The sequence below is a fragment of the Siniperca chuatsi genome, linkage group LG16, assembly GCF_020085105.1.
Source record: "Siniperca chuatsi isolate FFG_IHB_CAS linkage group LG16, ASM2008510v1, whole genome shotgun sequence".
NCBI classification, from domain to species: domain Eukaryota; kingdom Metazoa; phylum Chordata; class Actinopteri; order Centrarchiformes; family Sinipercidae; genus Siniperca; species Siniperca chuatsi.
The window spans coordinates 4,292,314-4,316,932 of record NC_058057.1 but is presented as its reverse complement, the minus strand read 5'-3'; the positions used below and the strand labels follow the sequence as shown (position 1 = coordinate 4,316,932).

Sequence of the window (24,619 nt, the reverse complement as noted above, 5' to 3'; positions counted from 1 at the left end):
AGCAGAATACAACACACACACACACACACACACACGCACCTCTGAACGGTACCAGTTGCTCCACTGTTATCTCGGGCCCCGAGTTGTAGAAGTAGGGCAGACACTCCACCCACCTGTCCGCCAGCTCCCTGACTGCCACCAGTTTGTCCGGCGCATCTGGCGGCTCTGGTTTCGCGGTCGTCGAATCGCAGCAGCAAGGAGTAGGCGTGAAAGACCTTGAGAGGCATGGCGGCGTCGACACGCCCCGTCCGCTCTCTGCGTCCCACAGGCTTGCCCCGGGACCTGTAGACGCCAACCAGGATGAGCAGCCCCACGTAGGCGCGCAGGTCAGTGACGTTCATGCCCTTCCACCAGCCCGGCCGTTCGTGGTACTTGCGGCGACGGGCCTCAAGCTTGGTCATCTCCAGGACGAGCAGCTTTATGGCCGGCGTGAACAGCAGGCGGAACGCGGCCCCGATGTCGCGCACTAGGGACGCCGCATACGCATAACAACACCGGCCGGGACACATGGAGGACCTTGGGGGTGGGTAGCTGTGCTTTTTATCATTATTATTATTAGCATTATTATTAGTATTATTATTATAAGGGAACAAACGCCAGGACGGCTCGCGGGGGTCTCCTTCTAAGCTCTCCGTTCAGCTCTGGGCAGCGCTGGGCATTTGGTGAGGTGTTAGGAAGAGAAGAGAATGAGAAGACAAAGAAAGAAGAGCGCAGGAAAGGAAAGGAAAGGGACGGAAAGGGAAGGGAAGGGAAGGGAAGGGAAGTGAAGTGACAGGGGGTCACCCGGGTCTCTTTGACCCACCGCCCCCTAAATCGCTTCTCAAATTAAAAAAAAAAAAGTTATTGAAAACAGTTGTGATAAAGTAAAAAATAGGTTAAAAAATTATATTACACATTATATAATATAATATTATATTACACAATATCTGATTATTTTGTACCAGCAATCAGGGGGCAGGGTGCACATGAGGCTGAAACAGCTTCTTTGTCTGTCTGTCTTCTTTCCCTTGGCAATACATTTACAGCATGCATCTGGCTGCATTTATTAACTGGCTGGAGTATTAACATCAGATCAACAACACCTTGACCTGCTGCACACTGAGCTTCTGGACCTCCTGCTCCATTCTGCTCTCTCTCTCTCTCTCTCTCTCTCTCTCTCTCTCTCTACCAGTTGATGAGACTTATACTTTGACTTATACTTTGTGCATCTTATTACATCTCTTTATCATTTTACCATAAAGTTTGTTTGACTCTTATTGCCGTAATATAATTAAACCTAAAGACTGAATGATTATCATTTAGTTTCTGAATAGTTTTTCTCACATCGAGTTGCAGTGTGACCGAAGTTTTGAAATCAAGGTCACTACGTTATCCTTTCTTTTCTTGATGAGAAAGAATGCTTCTGGAGGTCAGTCCCAGGTTCAGTCCAGGAGCTAACTGCATAATGAGCTAGGTGCACATTGTGACCGCAAATTCATTGACAACCGTGGTGCACATGTGGCATACATTCAGCATTTTCTAATCTGATTACAATTCGTCGTTGTTCTCTCGGCTACATGCAAATCAGGGTTGGTTCTCCTATAGTACAGAAGGAGGTGGTAATGTACCTGAAGCTGTTTGGGAATAATAGAATAACTTATGCACTTTAGCATAACAATAACAGTTTAGCTAGCGTTAGCTAACAACTATCCATAAGCTAACATGAATGAATCGTATTTATGAACTACGAGCGAGACAAAAGTGTTATCGTCTTCACGAGTCTAACTCACACCACTCCCTCACCCATAGAGATCAATGCCCTCCTTGTTGCTTTAATGAGATAGAGAACAATTGTTAATGTCAGTATAACATCAGCTTACATTATCACAGGGGACAGACAAGACAGACCCTGCAGAGGATATTTCCACAGAGCACTGACTAATGTAGTTACAGTTGGGAGGAGTAAAGATTAAAGGGGACCTATTATGCTTTCCCTTATTTTCTGTCATATACAGTATATAACGTTATAATGTTGGCTGTTCATATAAAACGTGGCCAAAGTTTCAAAAAAGCTTCAAAAAATGAAGCTTCCTCTAGCCTCTTAATTGTCACCGAAATGTGTTTCTGAAAACATTTGCAGCAAGAAATAAGCCATGCAGTTGCTGAATCTGTCTTCATTTTAGATCAACAACGGTTAGATTAAAAGATTTTCGGGAGTTTCCAGAGGCTGCGAGTCGCGCTTGGGGGGTTATAGGGGAGAGGTGGAGAGAGAGAGGGAAGCACAATGGAAATTCCACCTAGAATTTTAAAATAATAATAATGTAATGGTAGTGGCAATATTAATATCAACAAAATAATAATAATTGGAATGACAGTGATAGGACTAATAATGATAATAATAGTAATAAGACTAATAATAGCAATTGTAGTAGCAGTTGTCAAGCAGTAACACACGGGCAGCAAGTGGTCCACAATCACAGATCCAGACTCCGCAGCTTTGGAGGCAGAAATACCTGCTGAAAGCGACAGAAGGAGAGAGGAGAGAGATGAGAAAGTTATTCGACCACTCTGCTAGCGCTAAAACGAAGTGTGGAGATAGGTCTGACTATGCGAGACTACTCTGCTTAGGACTAGGCTACTCTTCAAGTTTTTGGAGGTTGTATGTCTCGCAGAAAGTGCTTTTTCGGTTAGTTTCTTGATGGACAGTTAGCTTTACTTGTTGCTAAAGTAACCACGTACAACTGCTAACTGTAGCTACAGTTATCCATGCAGCTAGCTGACCTATTAGCTAGCTGACTCTGCGCAGACTAGGAGCTCATCAACCAGGAATTAAATTGTATGGATCAGAACTCAAACAGACATTTTAAACAGTTAATAAACACTGCTGTTTAACTGTTTAAAATGGGAAATTGTTTTGTTTATTCCTTTTTAATCCATTTCTCCAATATTAAATAGCATGCAGAGGAGAGAGAGAGACAGGAATGATGTGAGAGAGAAGTGATGACATGTGACAGGGGTTGATCGAGGCAAACCCATAATGTTACAATGACACTGTGTGCAGTGTCACCTGCTGGTCCGCCAGGACACACTGACTAAATGAATCTTTTGTCAAATTTACCTCCTCTTTTTGTTGCTAAATAACCTCCACTAGGAAGCATACATTGACAAACATCTGTGTGTTTCATCAACAAAAGTCACCTCCTGCCATTTCATTTAGTTCCCCCTGATGTTGGCCATTTTACAACAAAAACAACAGTCTTATATTTTACATGTGACTGTAAGCGGATTACTAGTTCCTGAACTGAAGGTGGCCTCCATGCTTTCTGCACAGAACAGTGGGGGATGATAGACATGACAGACAGAGATTAAGGGATTATGGTTTCTAATAGAGGAAACAATCATTAAATGTTAACATCTGTCAGTGTGTTTAGGAAGTGGACAGAAACAGGTTACAGATCAGTCAGAGCATGGGCAGCTGGATACTGCATACTCTACTGGTTGCTTTACTTTTCACCCATAAAATGACAATACAGTGGCAGGCAGGTGGTGTCACCGACCGAGCTGTTCACTGTTGCAATCAGGCACAAATTTCCTGCTCACTTTTTTCATAATGAAACCTTTGTCTATTTGATTAGTATGCACTAATGCAAAAGGAACTACCCATCTGAAATCTTGGAAGCAGAAATACCTCTTGCAGCTGAGGTTTGAGTTGGTGAAAATGTTTCAGGCCCAGTGCAGGAACCTTACTTAAGATGTTATTACATTTTTATTCAGCCTGGGACAGGAATCTTTATGAATTTATCATGAATCACAAGCTATTTGCTCATTTAAAAACCCATTTTTTATATATATATATAAAAAAACAAAACAAAAAAAACTTTGTCCTTCACCCTCCACGGGTGGTCTCATCCTTCGAGCTCAGGTCCTCTACCAGAGGCCTGGGAGCTTGAGGGTTCTGCGCAGTATCTTTGCTGTTCCTAGTACTGCACTTTTCTGGACCGAGATGTCTGGTGTTCTTCCAGGGATCTGCTGTAGCCACTCCTCCAGTTTGGGGGTCACTGCCCCGAGTGCTCCGATGACCACGGGCACCACTGTCGCCTTCACCTTCCAAGCTTTCTCCAGCTCTTCTCTGAGCCCTTGGTATTTCTCTAGTTTCTCATGTTCCTTTTTCCTGATGTTGCCATCACTTGGTATTGCCATGTCAACCACAACGGCTTTCTTCTGCTGTTTGTCCACCACCACGATGTCTGGTTGGTTCGCCATTACCGTTCTGTCAGTCTGAATCTGGAAGTCCCACAGGATCTTGGCTCAGTCGTTCTCTACCACCTTTGGAGGTGTTTCCCACTTTGACCTCGGGGTTTCCAGTCCATACTCCGTGCAGATGTTCCTGTACACTATGCCAGCCATACCTTTCCTTTCATTCTTGCTGATACTCTTTTATCACACAACACACCTGACACTTTTCTCCACCCGTTCCAACCTGCTTGCACTCGCCTCTTCACCTCTTTTCCACAGTCTCCATTGCTCTGAACCGTTGACCCTAAGTACTTAATGTCCTGCACCTTCTTCACCTCTGCTCCCTGTAACCTCACCGTTCCACCTGGGTCCCTCTCATTGACACACATGTATTCTGTCTTACTGCAGCTAAGCTTCATTCCTCTGTTTTCCAGAGCAGACCTCCATCTCTCTAGATTTTCCTCCACCTGCTCCCTGCTCTCACTACAAATCACAATGTCATCCGCAAACATCATAGTCCATGGAGATTCCTGTCTAACCTCATCTGTCAGCCTGTCCATTACCAGAGCAAACAAGAAGGGGCTCAGAGCCGATCCTTGATGCAAATCCACCTCCACCTTGAACTCCTCTGTCACACCTACAGCACACCTCACCATGGTCTTACAGCTCTCATACATGCCTTGCACCACTCTAACATACTTCTCTGCCACTCCAGACTTCCTCATACAATACCACAGCTCCTCTCTCGGCACCCTGTCATACGCTTTCTCTAAATCTACGAAGACACAATGCAACTCCCTATGACCTTCTCTGTACTTCTCCATCAGCATCCTCAAAGCAAATACTGCATCTGTTGTACTCTTTCTAGGCATGAAACCATATTGCTGCTCACAAATGCTCACCTCGGCCCTTAGCCTAGCTTCCACTACTCTTTCCTACAACTTCACTGTATCAGCTTTATTCCTCTGTAGTTGCCACAGCTCTGCACATCTCCCTTGTTCTTAAAAATTGGCACCAGTACACTTCTCCTCCATTCTTCGGGCATCCTCTCACTCTCAAAGATCTTGTTAAACAAGCTAGTCAGAAACTCTACTGCCACCTCTCCTAGACACTTCCATACCTCCACAGGTATGTCATCAGGACCAACTGCCTTTCCACTCTTCATCCTCTTCAACGTCTTCCTCACTTCACTCTTGCTAATCTTTGCTACTTCCTGCTCCACATCAGTCACTTCTTCTACTCTTCATTCCCTTTCATTTTCCTCATTCATCAACTCTTCAAAGTACTCCTTCCATCTTCCCATCACCCTCCTGGCACCTGTCAATACATTTCCATCCTTATCTTTAATCACCCTAACCTGCTGCACATCCTTCCCATCTCTATCTCTTTGTCTGGCCAACCTGTACAAATCCACCTCTCCCTCTTTAGTGTCCAACCTAACATACAAGTCCTCATAAGCTCTTTGTTTGGCCTTTGCCACCTCTACCTTCACCTCACGCTGCATCTCCCTGTACTCCTGTCTATTGTCTTCAGTCCTCTCCGTGTCCCACTTCTTCTTAGCTAACCTCTTTCTCTGTATACACTCCTGCACTTCCTTGTTCCACCACCAAGTCTCCTTGTCCGCTTTCCTCTTTCCAGATCATACGAGTACCCTCCTACCTGTCTCCCTGATCACATTAGCTGTAGTGGTCCAGTCATCTGGGAGCACTTCCTGACCACCCAGAGTCTGTCTCAGCTCCTCCCTGAAAACTACACGACAGTCTTCCTTTTTCAACTTCCACCACTTCGTCTTCTGCTCTGCCTTTGTCCTCTTCATCTTCCTCACCACCAGAGTCATTTTACACACTACCATCCTGTGTTGTCTGGCTACACTCTCCCCTACCACTACTTTACAGTCACTGGTCTCTTTCAGATTACAATGTCTACACAAGAAGTAGTCCACCTGAGTGCTTCTACCTCCGCTCTTATATGTCACCGCCTCTTCTGGAAGAAAGTGTTCACTACCGCCATTTCCATCCTCTTACCACCTCTACCACCATCTGTCCTTCTGCATTCCTGTCCTGAAGGCCAAACCTGCCCATCACATTCTCATCACCTCTGTTCCCTTCACCTACATGCCCATTGAAATCTGCACCAATCACCACTCTCTCACCTCTGGGGATGCTTTGCATCACTTCATCTAACTCACTCCAGAATTTCTCCTTCTCTTCTAACTCACATTCTACCTGTGGGGCATAACCACTCACAACATTGAACATCAACCCTTCAATTTCCAGCTTCAGACTCATCAACCTGTCTGATACTCTTTTCACCTCTAGAACATTCCTCACAAACGCCTCTTTCAGGATAACTCCTACTCCGTTTCTCTTCCTATCTGACCCATATTAGATCTGGGCCTCTATTGCTCTGGTGCTCAGGGCCTGCTCCTGTGCAGCCATGATGAGTGCCTCTGTGCTGTCCTTCAGTCCGGCCTGCTCTAACCATTGGTAGGATTTCTTGATATCAGCCACTTCAGTTATGTTCCGGTGATACATCCCATGTAGGGGTTTGTCCTCCCATGATGGTCCCTCCTCCAGCACCTCTTCCTCTGTTCCCCATTGCCTGAGACATTCACAGGTGTAATTATGACTTGGATCATGACGCTAATTGTATGAATTAAATACTCAGATTTAGTTGGAAATGTTCAAAATCTTATGACTAATTACACATTAAGGTAGTTGACAGTATACTCTATCTGTATATTGGTCTTAAAATCGATACTCGCACAAACAAAATATATTTTGTAACATATAGAGGCTTAGATAGTTAAACTTCCCAGTGAATCAGCCATTAATAAATAAAGCACTTACTAATTAAGAGCCCCATTAGGATCTGAAAGCTTGCCAATTAGTAGGTCCTTCCTTAAGTGCAAAGATTTAGGCCTATGGTGAAACACTCAGCAGTCAGCATAGGAGGCAACTGTCAGCTCATGACAGAAAAGAATACATGTCATTACTCTGAGTAATTAAACACTGTCTGAAGTATCTGAACAATGCAGTTTATGCCATTAAAAAGAGGATTTAAGTACCATATGGAGGTGCTGACACTTTACTCAAGTATTTTCTTATATTTTTCTTTATCCTTTTTCTGTATTTAGCTTGTATTAAATAGCTGACTTTCACAGCCACAGGAAACGTGGAGAGAAACGGGATGGTAGTCACAAGAGTCCACATCCAAATGCAAACTTAAGACATGACAGTTACATGATATGTGTCTTTGATTGCTGAACTACCAGGTTACCCAAATACCTTGTACTTTTATTTGATTACACTTAGAGTAAAAGGGTTAGGGTTAGGGGTTGCATTTTTACACATTGGAGCAACATTAGCATTGTTTGCTGCAGTTGTGTTGTTTGTAAGCTCAATATTCACTCTCCTTTTAGCTCTGGTTTGGTTTCCACCAACTCCCCAGACATATATCTGGCTTTTACCAGGTAGTCTTTAACTTCGTCTGTCTGCTGTTTGGTGCTGGGTAGGTAGCGTATAGTGGGTTTATCAGAACTTTTTCTCTTTAAACTGCTGCCTGCTGCTGCTGGAAACCAGGTTGATGAGAGCTGTGAGACTGAATGAAAACAGTAAAGTTGCAGACCATTAGACCAAAACAATGAGCAGAAAGACACTACACTCCACAGAGCTGAGAGGGATTGCAGAGACCTGTAATAGTTCTTTGTGGATTTGTTACTGTAAGTGACCCCTGTCACATTATATACAGTTATCTGACCCATTGGTAATTAAAAATAATAAATATATAATAATAAATATAACATACAGGTAAAATATAAATTAGAGTAGCTTTAAAAAGGGACAGTTCGAATGACCCTGGGAGCTATGTTGTCTGGGGCTTTATGCCCCTGGTAGGGTCACCCATGGCAAACAGGTCCAGGGTGACGGGTCAGACTAAGAGCGGTTCAGAAGCCCCCTATGAATTGTCAATCAAGGCCAGTTACGTCGCCCGGATTGGCGCTACCGGGCCCCACCCTGGAGCCAGGCCTGGGGTGGGTGCTCGACGGCGAGCGCCTGGTGGCCGGGCCTTTCCCCACGGGCCCGGCCGGGCACAGCCCGAAGGAGTGACGCGGGCCGCCCTCCCGTGGACCCACCACCCGCAGGAGGATCCGTAAGGGGCCGGTGCAGAGAGATCTGGGCGGCAGTCGGAAGGCAGGGGCTTCGCCACCAGATCTCCGGACACAGAAACTGGCTCTAGGGACATGGAATGTCACTTCGCTGGGGGAAGGAGCCTGAGCTTGTGCGGGAGGTTGAGCGTTACCGGCTAGATATAGTCGGCCTCGCCTCCACGCACAGCCTGGGCTCTGGAACCCATCTCCTCGAGAGGGGCTGGACGCTCCATTTCTCTGGCGTTGCCTGCGGGGAGAGGCGGCGGGCTGGTGTGGGCCTGCTCATAGCCCCACAGCTCAGCCGTCACGTGTTGGAGTTTACCCCGGTGAACGAGAGGGTCGCGTCCCTCCGCCTCCGGGTGGGGGACAGGTCTCTCACTGTTGTGGCGGCCTATGGGCCGAACGGCAGTGCAGAGTACCAGGCCTTCTTGGGGTCCCTGGGAGGGGTACTAGACAGTGCACCGCCCGGGGACTCCGTTGTTCTACTGGGGGACTTCAACGCCCACGTGGGCAACGACAGTGACACCTGGAGAGGGGTAATCGGAAGGAACGGCCCCCCTGATCTGAACCCAAGCGGTGTTCAGTTGTTGGACTTCTGTGCTAGTTGCAGTTTGTCCATAACTAACACCATGTTCAAGCACAAGGGTGTCCATCAGTGCACGTGGCACCAGGACACTTAGGCCGGAGGTCGATGATCGACTTTGTTGTCGTATCATCTGACTCTCCGCCGCGTGTCTTGGACACTCGGGTGAAGAGAGGGGCGGAGCTGTCAACCGATCACCACCTGGTGGTGAGTTGGATCCGCTGGCAGGGGAGGAAGCCGGACAGACTTGGCAGGCCCAAGCGTATCGTGAGGGTCTGCTGGGAACGTCTGGCGGAGCCTCTGTCAGCAGGGTCTACAACTCACACCTCCGGGAGAGCTTCTCCCAGATCCCGGCGAGGCTGGGGACATTGAGTCCGAGTGGACCATGTTTTCCACCTCCATTGTCGATGCGGCGGCTCGTAGCTGTGGTCGCAAGGTTTCTGGTGCCTGTCGCGCGGCAATCCCCGAACCCGGTGGTGGACGCCGGAAGTAAGGGATGCCGTCAGGCTGAAGAAGGAGTCCTATCGGGCCTTGTTGGCTCGTGGGACTCCCGAGGCAGCTGACAGGTACCGCAGGCTAAGCGTGCTGCAGCCCGCAGGCGGTCACAGAGGCAAAAACTCAGGATTGGGAGAGGTTCGAGAGGCCATGGAGGAGGACTATCGGTCGGCCTCAAAGAAATTCTGGCAAACCGTCCGACGGCTCAGGAGGGGGAAGCAGTGCTTCACCAACACCGTACGGTGCGGGTGGAGGGCTGTTGACCTCGACTGGGGATGTTGTCGGACGGTGGAAGGAATACTTTGAGGATCTCCTCAATCCCGCTGTCACGTCTTCCGAAGAGGAAGCGGAGGCTGGGGACCCGGAGGCGGACTCATCCATTACCCTGGCCGAAGTCACTGAGGTTGTTGGCAAGCTCCTTGGTGGCAAGGCTTCGGGGTGGATGAGATCCGCCCTGAGTATCTTAAGTCTCTGGATGTTGTGGGACTGTCTTGGCTGACACGCCTCTGCAACATCGCGTGGCGGTCTGGGACAGTGCCTCTGGACTGGCAGACCGGGGTGGTGGTCCTCTGTATAAGAAGAAGGGGACCGGAGGGTGTGTTCCAATCACAGAGGGATCACACTTCTCAGCCTCCCGGTAAGGTCTACGCCAGGGTACTGGAGAGGAGAATTCGTCCGATAGTCGAACCTCGGATTCAGGAGGAGCAGAGTGGTTTTCGCCCCGGTCGTGGAACACTGGACCAGCTCTATACTCTCCATCGGGTGCTCGAGGGTTCATGGGAGTTTGCCCAACCAGTCCACATGTGCTTTGTGGATCTGGAGAAGGCATTCGACCGTGTGCCCCGGGCGCTTTGTGGGGAGTGCTCTGGGAGTATGGGGTCCGGGGCCCTCTGCTAAGGGCTGTCCGGTCCCTGTATAACCGAGCAGGAGCTGTGTTCGCATTGCCGGCAGTAAGTCAGACCTGTTCCCGGTGCATGTTGGACTCGCCAGGGCTGCCCTTTGTCACCGGTTCTATTCATAATTTATATGGACAGAATTTCTAGGCGCAGTCAGGGGTCGGAGGGAGTCCGGTTTGGGAACCACAGGATCTCATCTCTGCTGTTTGCAGATGATGTCGTTCTGATGGCTTCTTCAAACCAGGACCTGCAGCATGCACTGGGACGGTTTGCAGCCGAGTGTGAAGCAGCTGGGATGAGAATCAGCTCTTCCAAATCTGAGGCCATGGTTCTTGACCGGAAAAAGGTGGTTTGCTCTCTTCGGTAGGTGGGGAGTCCTTACCTCAAGTGGAGGAGTTCAAGTATCTCGGGTCTTGTTCACGAGTGAGGGACGGATGGAGCGTGAGATTGACAGGCGGATCGGCACGGCGCCTGCAGTGATGCGGGCGCTGTATCGGACCGCTGTGGTGAAGAAGGAGCTGAGTCGAAAGACAAAGCTCTCGATTTACCGGTCAATCTACGCTCCTGCCCTCACCTATGGTCATGAGCTCTGGGTAGTGACCGAAAGGACAAGATCGCGGATACAAGCGCCGAAATGGGCTTCCTCCGCCGAGTGGCTGGGCGCTCCCTTAGAGATAGGGTGAGGAGCTCAGTCACACGGGGAGCTCGAGTAGAGCCGCTGCTCCTCCACGCCGAGAGGAGCCAGCTGAGGTGGCTAGGGCATCTGATCCGGATGCCTCCTGGACGCCCCCTCGGGAGGTGTTCTGGGCATGTCCCACGGGAGGCGGCCCCGGGAAGACCCAGGACACGCTGGAGGGACTATGTCTCTCGGCTGGCCTGGGAACGCCTCGGGATCCCCGGAGGAGCTGGAGGAAGTGTCTGGAGCGAAGGAAGTCTGGGAGTCCCTGCTTAGACTGCTGCCCCCGCGACCCGGCCCCGGATAAGCGGAAGAAAATGGATGGATGGATGGAGTTCACCCCAAAATCATATTTTTATACATATTTTTCCTCCTACCTGTAGTGCTATTTATCCATCTAGATTGTTTTGTGTGAGTTGCCGAATTTTGAAGATATTGGCCGTAGAGATGTCTGCCTTTCTTGAATTTAATAGAACTATATGACACTCAGCTTGTGGAGCTCAAAGCGCCAAAAAATTACATTTGAAAAACTCAACAGCAATATCTTTTTCCAGAAATCATGACTCGGTTACTCAAGATAATCCACAGACCTTGTTGTGAGCAGTTTCATGTAGGAACTATCAGTAGAAAGAAAATAGTAATATTAAAAAAAGGCAGACATCTCTACAGCTGATATCTCCAAAACTCGGCAACTCACACCAAAACAATCTAGATGGATAAATAGCACTACAGGTAAGAGGGAAAATATGTATTTTTGATTTTGGGATGAACTGTTCCTTTAAGTAAAAATGCAGTAAAAAACAGAAATAATATTAAACAGTAAAGGCTCTTACACGTTTCATGGCAGCAGATTTGTCACGGATACTCCAGGCTCCACTACCCACTAATTATCTACACCTGCTCCCAATCACACTCCTGCTCCACATTAGCTCCCGATCACAGTCTGCATATAAGCCCTGCACTCACCTCAGTCTATGTCCGACCTCATTGTTGACTAGGACACTCCATGTTACTCGGCATTACACCTATTCTCCCTGCCTCCAGTGATCTCCTGCATTTCTCCTGTCTCCAGCGATCTCCCTCATACAGACTTCCCTCTCTCCATATCCACTATATCTGGCTGTTCAATAAAGAACATTCTTTGTCCATCTCGGTGTCCCCTGCCTGTCTGTACTGAAGGTCGGACCGTTACCGAAAGGAAGACAGCCCTGAGCCCCGATGACCCCTTACCGGACCTGGAGGATGTTATCTGGCGATATCTTCTCACCCATCCACCACCAGTCATTCCCACCAGTGCTTCCTAAGACACTCCTTCAACCCCTCTGGCTATCAGCTTGATAAACCAATTACAGACCTTCTCAGGCCCAACAGAGGACTGCGAGGGATTTCTGCTGTGGTGTACCCTGGTCTTCAGCCTGAATCCAAACCAGTATCCAACATTTTCACTCTGTGCGGAGTCATCTTTGACTCTGTTCACACTGCTCAGAGCAAATTTACATCTATTTACATCCATTTACCTCTTTGCATTTACTGTATATGCAAATGCAATGACTAAAATGACTAAAAAACATTGTATCTCAGTACACTATTTAAAATGATTGTCAGTATTTGTTCAGTGGGACTTGTTGACTCCCTACTATCCCATCGAGCAAAATGACCATTGTATGATGACTGGTGGACAGATAGGTAGTGGTGCTTTGGATCTGGGATTTTTTTTTCCTGAGGGAAAGAGGAGCTAGAGAAAATAAGGAAAAAAAGGTATTTGAAAACCTCATGATAACTGCAAAATTGTAGTAGCACAGTCAATGTTAGAGAGCTGAAGGAAGCAAATCAAACATAATGCTGAGGAAAAACCCAGCTCTCAGGGCCACAGACACCACTAATATTCTTTTGTCCAGCTGCTGTTTACAAGATCTGAGCAGATAAAAAAAACTTAAGAGTCTCATCATTCCACTTCAGTGAACACCTCTGCTAAAAGTGCCGGTCAATGTCACTGAATTCAGTAAAACTTTATTTGTAGCTGAGCACTTCTGTCTCGACACTATCCCTTGTATCTCATGTACAGCATTTTTCCATAGTTGCATTGTATTTGCTGTAGAATGAAAAATAGTTGGGTTGCTCTCAGCTTCTCCTCTCAGTGGGTGAACTGGCTCTCCACTTTGAGCAAACAGGGACTTTGCTTTAAATTATGATGATACAGAATATGTTGAAACAGTTGAAGCACTGCAGCAACTTGTAATGTCATAGCAGCAGAGTGAAGCAGAAATTAAAAGACATGTCTCTGTCTAGTGGGCTAACAAGCAAAGGCAGCGCTCACCTGGGGATATAAAAAAGTAAATTATTGAATACACAATTGCACAACGTGACTGAGCAAACAAGCATTAGATAATCATTGCTGCTCTGAGGATGCCAGAGTCAGCAAGAACAGACCTGAAATGACAGTTTGGCCAATTGTCAGGGGTACATTATGGTGCCTCATAATTGCTAGTGGTATGAGCTTTAATGTTTTTTTTTTTTTAACCAGTCTGTCTATTTTTGCAAAGAAGTTCGCATTTCTGATATGGAGGACCAGAAGTGACACGGAAATAGTAAAGCATTTCATTAAATAATAACTAAGCTCCCATAAACTTATGTGTTACAATGGAACTTCACACTGTTTTAATGATGACAAGGGGATAAGGGAATATATTTTTTTTGAGAATGGTATATTTAATCAGTTACAATCAAAATACAATCTACCTTCCACTCACTTATTCAGGTTTTTCCCAAATTCATCATATGATACAGACAAGTCAAGGCAGTCTTGAGGAACCCAAACCTTCCAAAATAGAACATCTCAACAAGGATATAAAAATCTAAGTGTATTTCTAAAGTAGATAAAGGCATGTTAGAATGCTTGACTACAAGCACAGAGGTAATGTGATGTAAATGGGAAAAGGATTTAGAGATGGAGATAAGCAAAGAGGACTGGTCTTTATTTTGTTTTAAAGCTCATAATGTCGTATGTGCTGCGTAGTGGTATGTGGACCCAAAAGCAGATGAACAGGAAGCGGTATCATGGTGAAGTAGCCGGATGACTACAGTGTTTATTGGGTGGTGGTATGCAGGCGAGTACAGGCGGACAACGTGAACAGACAAAAGGCAGATAGGTTACCGGCTGGCAGTGGTGGAAGCAGGGGAGTGAGTCCAAGGTCGCAAACAGTTCACAAAGGAGCAGGCAAAATACAAAACTCCAGGATCCAGCCAAGGTCCAAAGCAGACAAAGAATCCAATACAAACTCATGGTAAGAATGCTGGGGAACTGGGCAAAGGAACCAGGTACAACAAAAGGAGCACCAAATGGTGACACTCACAAGACAGGAACAAACCTCACATCAGGCAGGAATCACACCATACATTAACTACAATGACCCAACACTGAACAAAGACAAAGACACGGACTAAATACCCTAGGGGAGGTGAGACAACGAGACACAGGTGCAAACAATCAAGGAAGGACCAACAATCAAAACTGGAGGGGAAACAAAGACAGGAAGTAAAACCACAAGATACACCAGAGAAGGAACACACTACAAAATAAAACAGGAAGTGACAAAACCTAAACTACCACACATAAGCATTCTTAGAATATGATGCACAAACTTTCTTTTTACAAAATTCTACATGGAATTTATTAAACACCTGAAAAACATCTTAAAATGAACAATGAAATGTCCTTTCTGTGCTGGCGTTGCAAAAAACAAAAGGTAATTTTTATCACATGCTCTGGTCCTATAATTTGCCGTCAACATTTTGGAATTCTGTAAATGATATTATAACAGTATGTTTAGATATTAAAAAAAAAAAAAAAAAAAAATAGCCTAACTTGTGTCTTCTTGGCACAGGCAATATGGTATGGAGGACCACAAGTGGCTTTATAGTAATAAAGCATTTCATTAATTAATAACTAATTGTACAATAAAAATGTGCATTAATAAATGTCTTTACAAATTAATGTATGAATTTTTAAAAAATTTATGAATAAAGAGTCTAAATTACAAAGTAATTCCTTATTTGATATTTTAATGGACAATAAAAAGAATTATAAAAATAATTTACAAATTAAATAAATGCACATAATTTTAAAATACATCAATTAATTCATAAATAATGGAATTTCAAAATATATTCAAAAATGCAGCTTAAAAAGAGAAATAAATAACTGGATTCACAAATTGAATTAAGAATACAGATTTTAATTAGGTATTTGAAAGGGCAATTTCCTTTCCCATTTGCATTTCCATTTCCCTGCCGCTTTCCTATTTCCTATTAGCTATTCAATTTGCTTCTCCTTTTAGTCTCTCCATTTAGCCTTTCCATGACTCTTTGGACCTTGAACTGGTAAAACAAGGTATAACAATGCAAATTAGCTGGGATGTAACAAACTATCTGATTTGAGCCGCACGTCTTATACTCTAGTTAAAGGCTCTGAAGCCATGTTGACTCTGCCTCTGCTCAGTGTGCGGTAGTAGGTGGTAGTGAGTCTGAGCAGCTATAATCTAGTGAGTCAGTGTGTTTTCTGTAGTTTTTCATTTGATTTCACCATTTTACATCATAGCGAATTATTGTGTTTGTACAAATTGCACAAACTCAGCCTGTCAGGACATTGAGTACACCATTTCCTAACAGAAAAAGGTTACTAACTAGATAGTTCTAGTGCGTTTTGCAGTTGAAGCGACGGGACTTCACTGCTGCTGTAACAGAAAACTACAGAGTTCAGGACAGGATAATGAAACCAGGAACGTGTGAGACTGACAGCTCCAGCAGTTACTTCAGAACACACATGTGCTTCATTAGGTCCACCGTCAGTAGGCAGCTGGTAACGTTACTGCCAAGCGCGGGAAAACATGAGCTGTGCACTGTAAGTCTAACCGCATACTACCCTCCAGATGATTCAGCATTATGATTTCAATAATGAGAAGAAACGTACAAATATTTCTTGTTGTAAGGCAGTGTAGCTATCGCATCATGGCTAATGTTAGCTAGCGAAGACAGCTAACATGATCAGTAACCTCAGTTTGCTAACATTAGAACCCTGAAGTCTAGTTACACCTTGGTGACTTTGTTTGGACAGCTAATACATTTATAATTTATTTTCATGTGGTGTAATGTTGGAGTGTTTTCAGGTTTTAGGAGATATTGCAAGTAATGAATTGACAGATCAGATGAACCTACATCCAGTGTTGCAGTCCTTGTACATCCAGAGCAAGAGGTCTCTCCACTGGCTCCTCAACCACCATCTGTGTTTCACTGTGCCTCACAGAGTAACCTTTCCATCATTCATCAGATAGTGTAACTTTACTCTTATATATAGCATTAGCTGTGCATGTTCTATAGCAAACAAATCCACTGCATTTACATAATGTATAAGGGCAAAATATTAGTAACACCTCAGTATGATGTAGTCCTGTACAACTCAACACTTTGACTATGACCTCAATAATTAACATATCATTGAATTAACACATCTCAGACTGAATATCAGCAAAAACTGAGCATTCTAAACTTTGTACAGGTAGATTTTTATGACAGGGCTATTAGTAGTTTCAGATAGATTTAATGGCAGGGCCCAAAGTGTCACGGAAAGGCTAAATGGAGAGGCTAAAAGGAGAAGCTAAATGACTAAGCAAATCGAATAGCTAATAGGATAAGAAAAGTGGCGGGGAAATGGAAATGCAAATGGGAAAGAAAATTGCTCATTTAAATGCCTAATTAAAATCTGTATTCTTAATTAAATTTGGGAATACAGTCATTTATTTCTCTTTTTAAGCTGCATTTTCAAATAGATTTGTATTTATGAATTAATTAATGTATTTTAAAATGATATACTTATTGACTGTTTTAATGTTGTTTTTGAAAATCCCTTTTTAATTTGAACTATTTATTGATGGATAAATATTTAATTTGTAAATTATTTTTACAATTCCTCTTTGTATTGTCCATTAAAATATCAAATAAGGAATTACTTTGTAATTTAGTCTATTCATTCATAAATTAATAAGTTAATTTGTAAAGACATTTATTAATGCACATTTTTATTGTACAATTAGTTATTAATTAATGAAATGCTTTGTTACTATTTCCGAGCCTCTTGTGGTCCTCCATACCATATTGCCTGTGCCAAGAAGACACAAGCTAGGCTATTTTTATTTTTATTTTTTAATATCTTAACATACTGTTATAATATCATTTACAGAATTCCAAAATGTTGACGGCAAATTATAGGACCAGAGCATGTGATTAAAAATTACCTTTTTGTTTTTTGCAACGCCAGCACAGAAAGGACATTTTGTTGTTCATTTTAAGATGTTTTTCAGGTGTTTAATAAATTCCATGTAGAACTTTGTAAAGAGAGAGTTTTATGCATCATATTCTAAGAATGCTTATGAGCTTTAAAACAAAATAAAGACCAGTCCTCTTTGCTTATCTCCATCTCTAAATCCTTTTCCCATTTACATCACATTACCTCTGTGCTTGTAGTCAAGCATTCTAACATGCCTTTATCTACTTTAGAAATACACTTAGATTTTTATATCCTTGTTGAGATGTTCTATTTTGGAAGGTTCGGTTTCCTCAAGACTTCCTTGACTTGTCTGTATCATATGATGAATTTGGAAAAACCTGAATAAGTGAGTGGAAGGTAGATTGTATTTTGATTGTAACTGATTAAATATATTTTTTTTGAGAATGGTATATTTCCCTTATCCCCTTGTCATACCACGGCTTAAATCTGTCTTCATTAAAACGGAGTGTGAAGTTCCATTGTAACGCATACGTTTATGTAAGCTCTTCCATATTTGTAAGCTATTAATGATAGTAAAGTTCTTGGTAATTTTTTAACCTCATCTATACCAATGTAAGGCAAGTACTTAAACTCATATGGAAGAATGTCATGGATCTCCACTCTTGCCCATGCACTTAATGAGCTGGAGAAACACTGATTAATCTGGGTGAATTGAGCTGAGAGAAAATAGAATTTTTTGGTCAATTTAAACCACCAGCATTATATGGGAGCTGTAAAACCTGCGAGCTAATCCTTGGCGACTTCTCCCAAATATTAGAGGAGAAGATGCTCTGCATTTTCTTAAAGAAAGGTGGTGGGGGGAAATAGGTTTTGAAACAAAAAGAGACATTTAAAGTAAAATAGACATCTTAATAATGTTAGTTCTGCCCATAAGGGAAATAGGGAGTAAGTTCAATCTTTTCAGATCATTTGTGGCTTTGTCAATTTATGGGGGATAATTAAGTTGATAAGCGTCTTCTATGCTGCTGGGAATGTATATTCCCAAGTACTTCATATAGTCTGGAGACCATTTCAAGTTAAACTTGCCTTTTAAAGAATCTGAATTGAATTTATAATCTCAGTCTTGGACCAGTTGATTTGGTAACCAGTTGCAATCGCCAAACTGGTCCAGTATTGTAAAAAGTGTCGGAATTGAATGTAGGTGTCACAGACACACCAGGTTCCCCTTCACTCCGCACTCCAGGCTCCCCTTCACTCCGCACTCACTCTCCTGAATACTAATGCCAAGCACCTGTCACCTCGTACACACCTGCAGCCAATTAGCATTCCACTCCCCTATAAAACCCAGCTCCTCACCACAGTCTGCGTCCGGTCTCGTTTAAGACACAGGATAGAACGCTAGTTCCCCTGATTCTATAAACGCCTTGGACTCACTTTTCCTGAACGAAAACTACTACCAGCCTCCAGTACCCCGTACCTCTTCTCCGGCTCCTTCGTACTCCTGTCCTCCGTGTGTGTCACTCCAGCTCCAGTCCCCGTGTGTCTCCAGCCTTCCGTGAGTTATCCACTCCAGCTCCTGGTCCCGTGTGTCTCTCGTCTTCCGTGTGTGTCACTCCAGTGTCCAGTCCCGTGTGGACCGAATCCTCCATTCAAAGGACAGTATACTTCCCTCCATTATCTATCTACGGTCCTTGTATTGCAATAAACTATATCATAATCTTCTTTGTGTCGCCGGTCAGTTCTGTCCGTAACAGTAGGGGTCCTAATAAGTAAAAGTGGCAAAAAAAAAATTATAATGGAGACAATGGACAGCCTTGTCTTGTCCATTGTGACAGTTTGAAAGAAGATGAGTGCTGAGTGTTTATCTTAATAATTGCCATAGGGGAAACTGTAAATGATACAGATCCAGGAAATGAAGACAGGGCCAAAACGGCTATTAAATATTCCCATCCTAGTCTATCAAATGCTTTTCCAGCATTGATAGAAATAGCCACCATAGGGGTAGTACGATTGTTAGTGTAAGTGTTAGTAAGTACCTGCGTAGATTATCTGACAAAAGATGGCCCTAGACCAAACCTGTTTGTTCAGAATGAATAAAACTAAAAGGCCACTGATTCAAGATTCGAGTTAAAATTTTAGTAATGATCTTATAATCGTTATTTAAAAGTGAGATTGGCCACACAACACAGGATCCTTGTCTTTATTTTTAACTAAGGTAATAGCTGCTATATAGAGGGACTTGGGAAGTTGCTTTTCTCAAAACAGGTTGAAATCATGGAAAGAAAAAATGCATTAGCTGCAAAAAATAATATTTAACGATGCATTTAACCTATTACTACTGTCTTTATGTACAGCAAAACTAATTTTTGTTTATGTATTCTTCAAAGTCTGTGAAACAAAATAGGGAATGCCTTAGTTTTTTTTTGTCTACTTAATTGCACTATACAGAAAATACAAATACAAAATGAACATTAGACATCATGCTGTTGTGCAGTAATTAAAACAAATAAAGTACAAGCCAAGTGTCTGGAAATGTGACTACTTGAAGAAAGTCTGCTTCTGAAATACTTCCAGTGAACATTTGAACCTTGATGACAATGTGTCAGAACCATGGTGAGACCGTAAGACGACACAGCCTCATCCAGTGAACATCTGGGGTCTGGCTGCTATGGGAGAAAAGAAAGACAGGTGTGAGAAAGCAAGCTAGCTGAGGCAAAACAACTGTAAACAAAACTCTTTCAAAAGAAAGTTGATTACAACTTTCCAGCACCTGTTTTAAAATGGTTTGATTGTATATCTTAAGTATATACAATATATACATATATAACTTTAAAAGCTTAGCTAAAGTAATAGCAAGCCATCATTTGCAGCAGTATACACTGAAATATGTCTGTAACGCTAATATCAAGTGTGAACACAACTTCCTAGCATTGCTTTAGAATGGTTCAGTATTGGTATATATTTTGAACCTAGCTAGCTAACATTTTAATAGTTAGCTTTCCCTCGGTTTCAAAAACAGTAACATGTGAGACAAGGTGAGCTCATCAAGTGGCAACAAAAAACTATTATTTGCTAAAATACAGTAATCCTTCCTCAGCGACATTATAGAGAGAACGTCTGATGTCTCATGCCAATGTTTATATTTCTTTCTACAACACCTGCACATTGTAACTATAGTATGGTGAAGGGTAGGGAAAGATTGTGGTTATGGCAAATAAACTATACTGTTTTGTAGTATTGTGTAATGTTGCTTAACTGGACCCAAGTGCAGAGAACACACCAAATGTGTAATTTCAGACTTCCTTTCTTTACTCAAGTCAACGCAAAACAAGACAATCTACAGCCAGATTAGGCAGGCAAAAAACTAACTTAACTGCCCATAGAGAAAGGCACTGAACTAACTAGAAAAGAGGGCTGAAGTATCACAGACATACTGTATGTGATACTGTACTGTATGTATCAGATTTTTCTTGAGTAATATTTGCTTAAATGTGTATAAACAGGTGATTACACTAATAACCATGACAGATGCATGTGTTTCCTTGATGATTCAGTTGATTGTACCTGAACAAGACTGGATGCATTAAGAGGGAAATGATGTGCAGCATGTGCACAGGGCCCAGATTTTCATGTTACACCACGGCTGCACCTGCTTCATCATGTCATCTTATATGATGAATAATATTCACACCATGATAGCAGTGTTTGCTGGCGGCAACTTTGGAAAAAACCAAAAGGCAGATTTTCCAGACGTTTCCTGCTACTGAGAAGCTAATGTTGACTTTATTCTGTCTGCTCAGTGATCACAATCATCACTGTACTTTCGAAAAAGCTAATTTAGTTACAGATTTAAATTCCCTGTAATGCTCATGCTGACTGTTGGTGAATAGAAAGACTTGCTTGAAATGGCAAGATTTGGCAGATGTTTGTAGATTTTATAGCTAAGAAGGGATTCATTTATCCTAAGACCATAAAACTTTGATGTTACAGCCATAAACCTTCAGTACTTGGTAACAGCCATTTCTGCTGAACCTTGACTTTTTTTTCCCTGAGAATCTGCAAAGCTGCTTGGCACATCTTGAAAGTGCATGAATAGATGCTAGAGCAATTAAAAACTGCAAGATGAAATCATCCCTGCTCAAATGTACTGCTCTATTCCCTTGTCAAAGAAACATGGCCTCTCCATAGTAATCCAGCGTTAATAGGACGGGTTCAACCGGAGTGTCAAGAGCAGCCAAAAGCTGGGGATTTTCAGAGCTGTCTGACAACTAACCCACTTCCAAAAAACACTCCATAAGCATTGGGATAATGAAGCTTATACGCCAGCCAGAAAGTATGCTGCTGTAGCACAGTGAGAAAAACAAATAAATACACTTATTGCTATGTTATAATTAGTGCTCGGGTTCATGGAAAGTGTTGTTTTTTATGTACACAAGTGTTGGGTAAGGGGATACACTGTAATACTCAGTGTACAACAAGCTGTTTATACCTTGGCCTTCGAATTAAACTGTGTGTGTGTGTGTGTGTGTACTTACCTACCTATCCAACTGTCGACCTTGGCGTAGTTACACACTCATCAACAAGGGACCACTAAGGCAACAGGGGACATTTTGGAGGTCCTGCTTTAAATTTTTTTTTTTTTTTACTTTAGCCAAGATGGGACCAGCAGGTGTGTGAGTGTTAAAGTCCATACTTAGCACAGTGCCCCGGCAGGCTGGAGCAGGGATTTTAACAACTCACTCATACATTGTTTTTAACACTCCCCCATAGTGTGAATGGCTTGCAGCCCCAGGCAGTCTTTCAGACTGTAGAGTGGCTATTAAACAGGCTACTGAGTGAAGAAACCAGTCTCTTGAAACATGATTTGTTATTATGTTTTTGTAACAAAATATAAAGGCTGAGCTTTAGTGGATGTCTTAAATTTCAAGCTCGACATTATTAAAATAGGACTACCCATAAGGCATGAGAGTAATAAGTACTTTAGAATCTGAAAAAGGAAAAAAAACAAAAAACAACCAGGATAAAAATTGGAATAAAATGGTCAGCACCAAGATCCTTTCTTTTAAATTTCAATTCATCGCTAAAACAGATTTATTATCAGACTTATCAGACCTTTACCCTAAATGGTTCAGTCCCCAAAAATTCCCTTGACCAATTTTTTACAAGCGCAGGACTTCAAATAATTTTACAATGTACTTGTGTCCTCAATCTATATTTATAGGAATGCATTTTATTTGTTGATTCGCATTACAGAAAAAGGTCCAGACTTGTATTGTATCGAGGTCCACTGTTGGCTGTGCTGATGATTTAACAAAAGCATTTGACACTGTTGATCATGCTATTCTCCTACAGAGTCTAAGTGATACTGGTTTTAATTATAAGTCCTGTAAATGGTTTCAGGACTACCTGTGTCATAGACAGCAATGTGTGATGTTGGGATATGATCATTCTATATTTCTACCACTGTCAAAGGGGGTTCCACAAGGTTCAATTTTGCAAATACTTCACACTCACAAGATACTAGAACAAGCCTTTGACACATTTCAAGATGCATTTTTTAAAATTGAAATTAGTCCTGAATGCAATCAAGACTAAATACATGCTATTTTCTAGAGCCAGAGATATTTTGGACAATAGTTTGTATATTACCACTATGAATGGACAGATTATTGAGAGGATTTCAGAGTACAAATATCTTGGGATCTGGTTGGATCAAAAAGTTACATTTAAAGTTCACATTGACACTCAAGCTATGACAAAAAATTGGACATTTGTACAGAAACAGAGCAAATTTTCCAATGTTCAGTAGGAAGCGGATAATTGAGGCCATCTTCTTTTCTGTCTTGGACTATGGTGATTTTATCTATAGACACGCCTCTGCCTTCACTCTTAAGCCACTAGATTCAGTTTATCACTCCGCCCTAAGATGTATTACCGGTGACAGTTATTCTACTCATCATTGCATCTTGTATGAAAAGGTTGGGTGGGCATCTCTAACAGTAAGACGTGACCATCATTGGTTTCTATTTATTTATGAAGCCCTTAATGTCAACTTGGTTGATTGGTTGATGCTCGATGTCCCCCATGCAAACACTAAATTTGGGAAAACTGCTTTTGGTTTTTGTGCTGCACACACTTGGAACATTTTACAAAACACACTAAAACTCAACACATTTGTACCTATGTCAATTTAAAACCATGATTACAAACTACTCCACACAAATGTAATTGTTTAACTGTTCCGTTGCTGTCTGTTTGTTTGTTTTCTCGTTACTTATTTTTTATGTGTATTTATTCTGTTTTGTACTCTCAACATCATTGAAAATGAAGTCATGATTCTTTGAGATTTAAATAAAGGTTGAATGAATGATTGAAAAAGACAGCACGTAGTGAAATTCACATTCCAGCATGGATGAATAAAGAAACAAGCAAAATTAATAATACTTATGAGGAAAAATAAGCTCAACTAAATAGTCTCTTGAATCATGATTTGTTATTATGTTTTTTGTAATAAAACAAAGGCTCAACGTTAGTGGATTTCCTTATTAGTTTCAAGCTACAGACTGTGTTAAAATGAAGAGCTACCCAGAAGGCAGCAGAATGATTAAGTATTTTCAAAACTAAAAAAGAAAGAAAGTAAAGAAAAACAACCAGGATAAAGTTAGAAATAAAATAGTCAGTAGTAAGATAATTTCTTTTCATTTCTAATCACTAACATTAGACCTTTTTACTATACCTTCAAAAACGTTCAGTCCCAAAACACTCCCCTGATGAGTTTTCACAAGCACAAGCAATATATAGTTAGGACTGCATTTTATCTTTTGATTCGCATTACAGAAAAAGGTCCACACTTGTATGGTATGGATTGACAGGGGTCCGCTATGTAGCTGAAGCACAGTTTCAGCTACATAGAGACTGATAATGTAACAACTGCCACATTGAGTTAAAACACGTCAAAATAATATAATAATGTGTTCCTCTAGATGCATGTAATATATACATGATTATTTAATGTTAATAGGTTGAGTAATATATTTTAAAACTGACATTAACAGTGATACTGGCCATAGTTTAAATAACTAATTAAAAGGAGGCTAAAAGGTGGCTAAAAGTATTGATACTATACAAATATTTTTTTTCAGTTTAATTTGAATTTATTTTCCTTTTGTGTTTTTAAATATTGTTAAAATGCATTTCTTTGCCTTATTTAAATTGAAAGGTGCTATACAAATACATTTGCCCCCTCATCCTACTGTATTTCAATCCATAATGCTTTATGGTATTGATATATGGAAGACGTGTAAACAACAAAAAAGTCATG

The 24,619-nt window shown here is 42.3% G+C and overlaps 1 protein-coding gene and 1 long non-coding RNA gene across 6 annotated transcripts in view; one reads left to right on the top strand and one right to left on the bottom strand.

Moving 5' to 3' along the window:
* LOC122863211 overlaps positions 1-2,262 on the bottom strand; it is a 62,738-nt gene extending 60,476 nt beyond the window's left edge. For 4 of the 5 annotated variants that reach the window (XR_006374947.1, XR_006374946.1, XM_044169467.1 and 1 more), the window contains exon 1: positions 40-2,262. Coding sequence is in view for 2 of the 5 variants with exons in the window: in XM_044169467.1 (XP_044025402.1) it covers positions 40-509 (470 nt within the window). In the remaining 3 variants the exon portion in view is untranslated. The remainder of the gene's footprint in view (positions 1-39) is intronic. The other variant, XR_006374949.1, reaches the window with a different exon arrangement.
* Positions 400-24,619, top strand: LOC122863212. The gene is made up of 4 exons (XR_006374951.1): positions 400-523; positions 12,195-12,444; positions 18,759-23,151; positions 23,225-24,619. It is a non-coding gene; the product is annotated as an uncharacterized LOC122863212 (long non-coding RNA).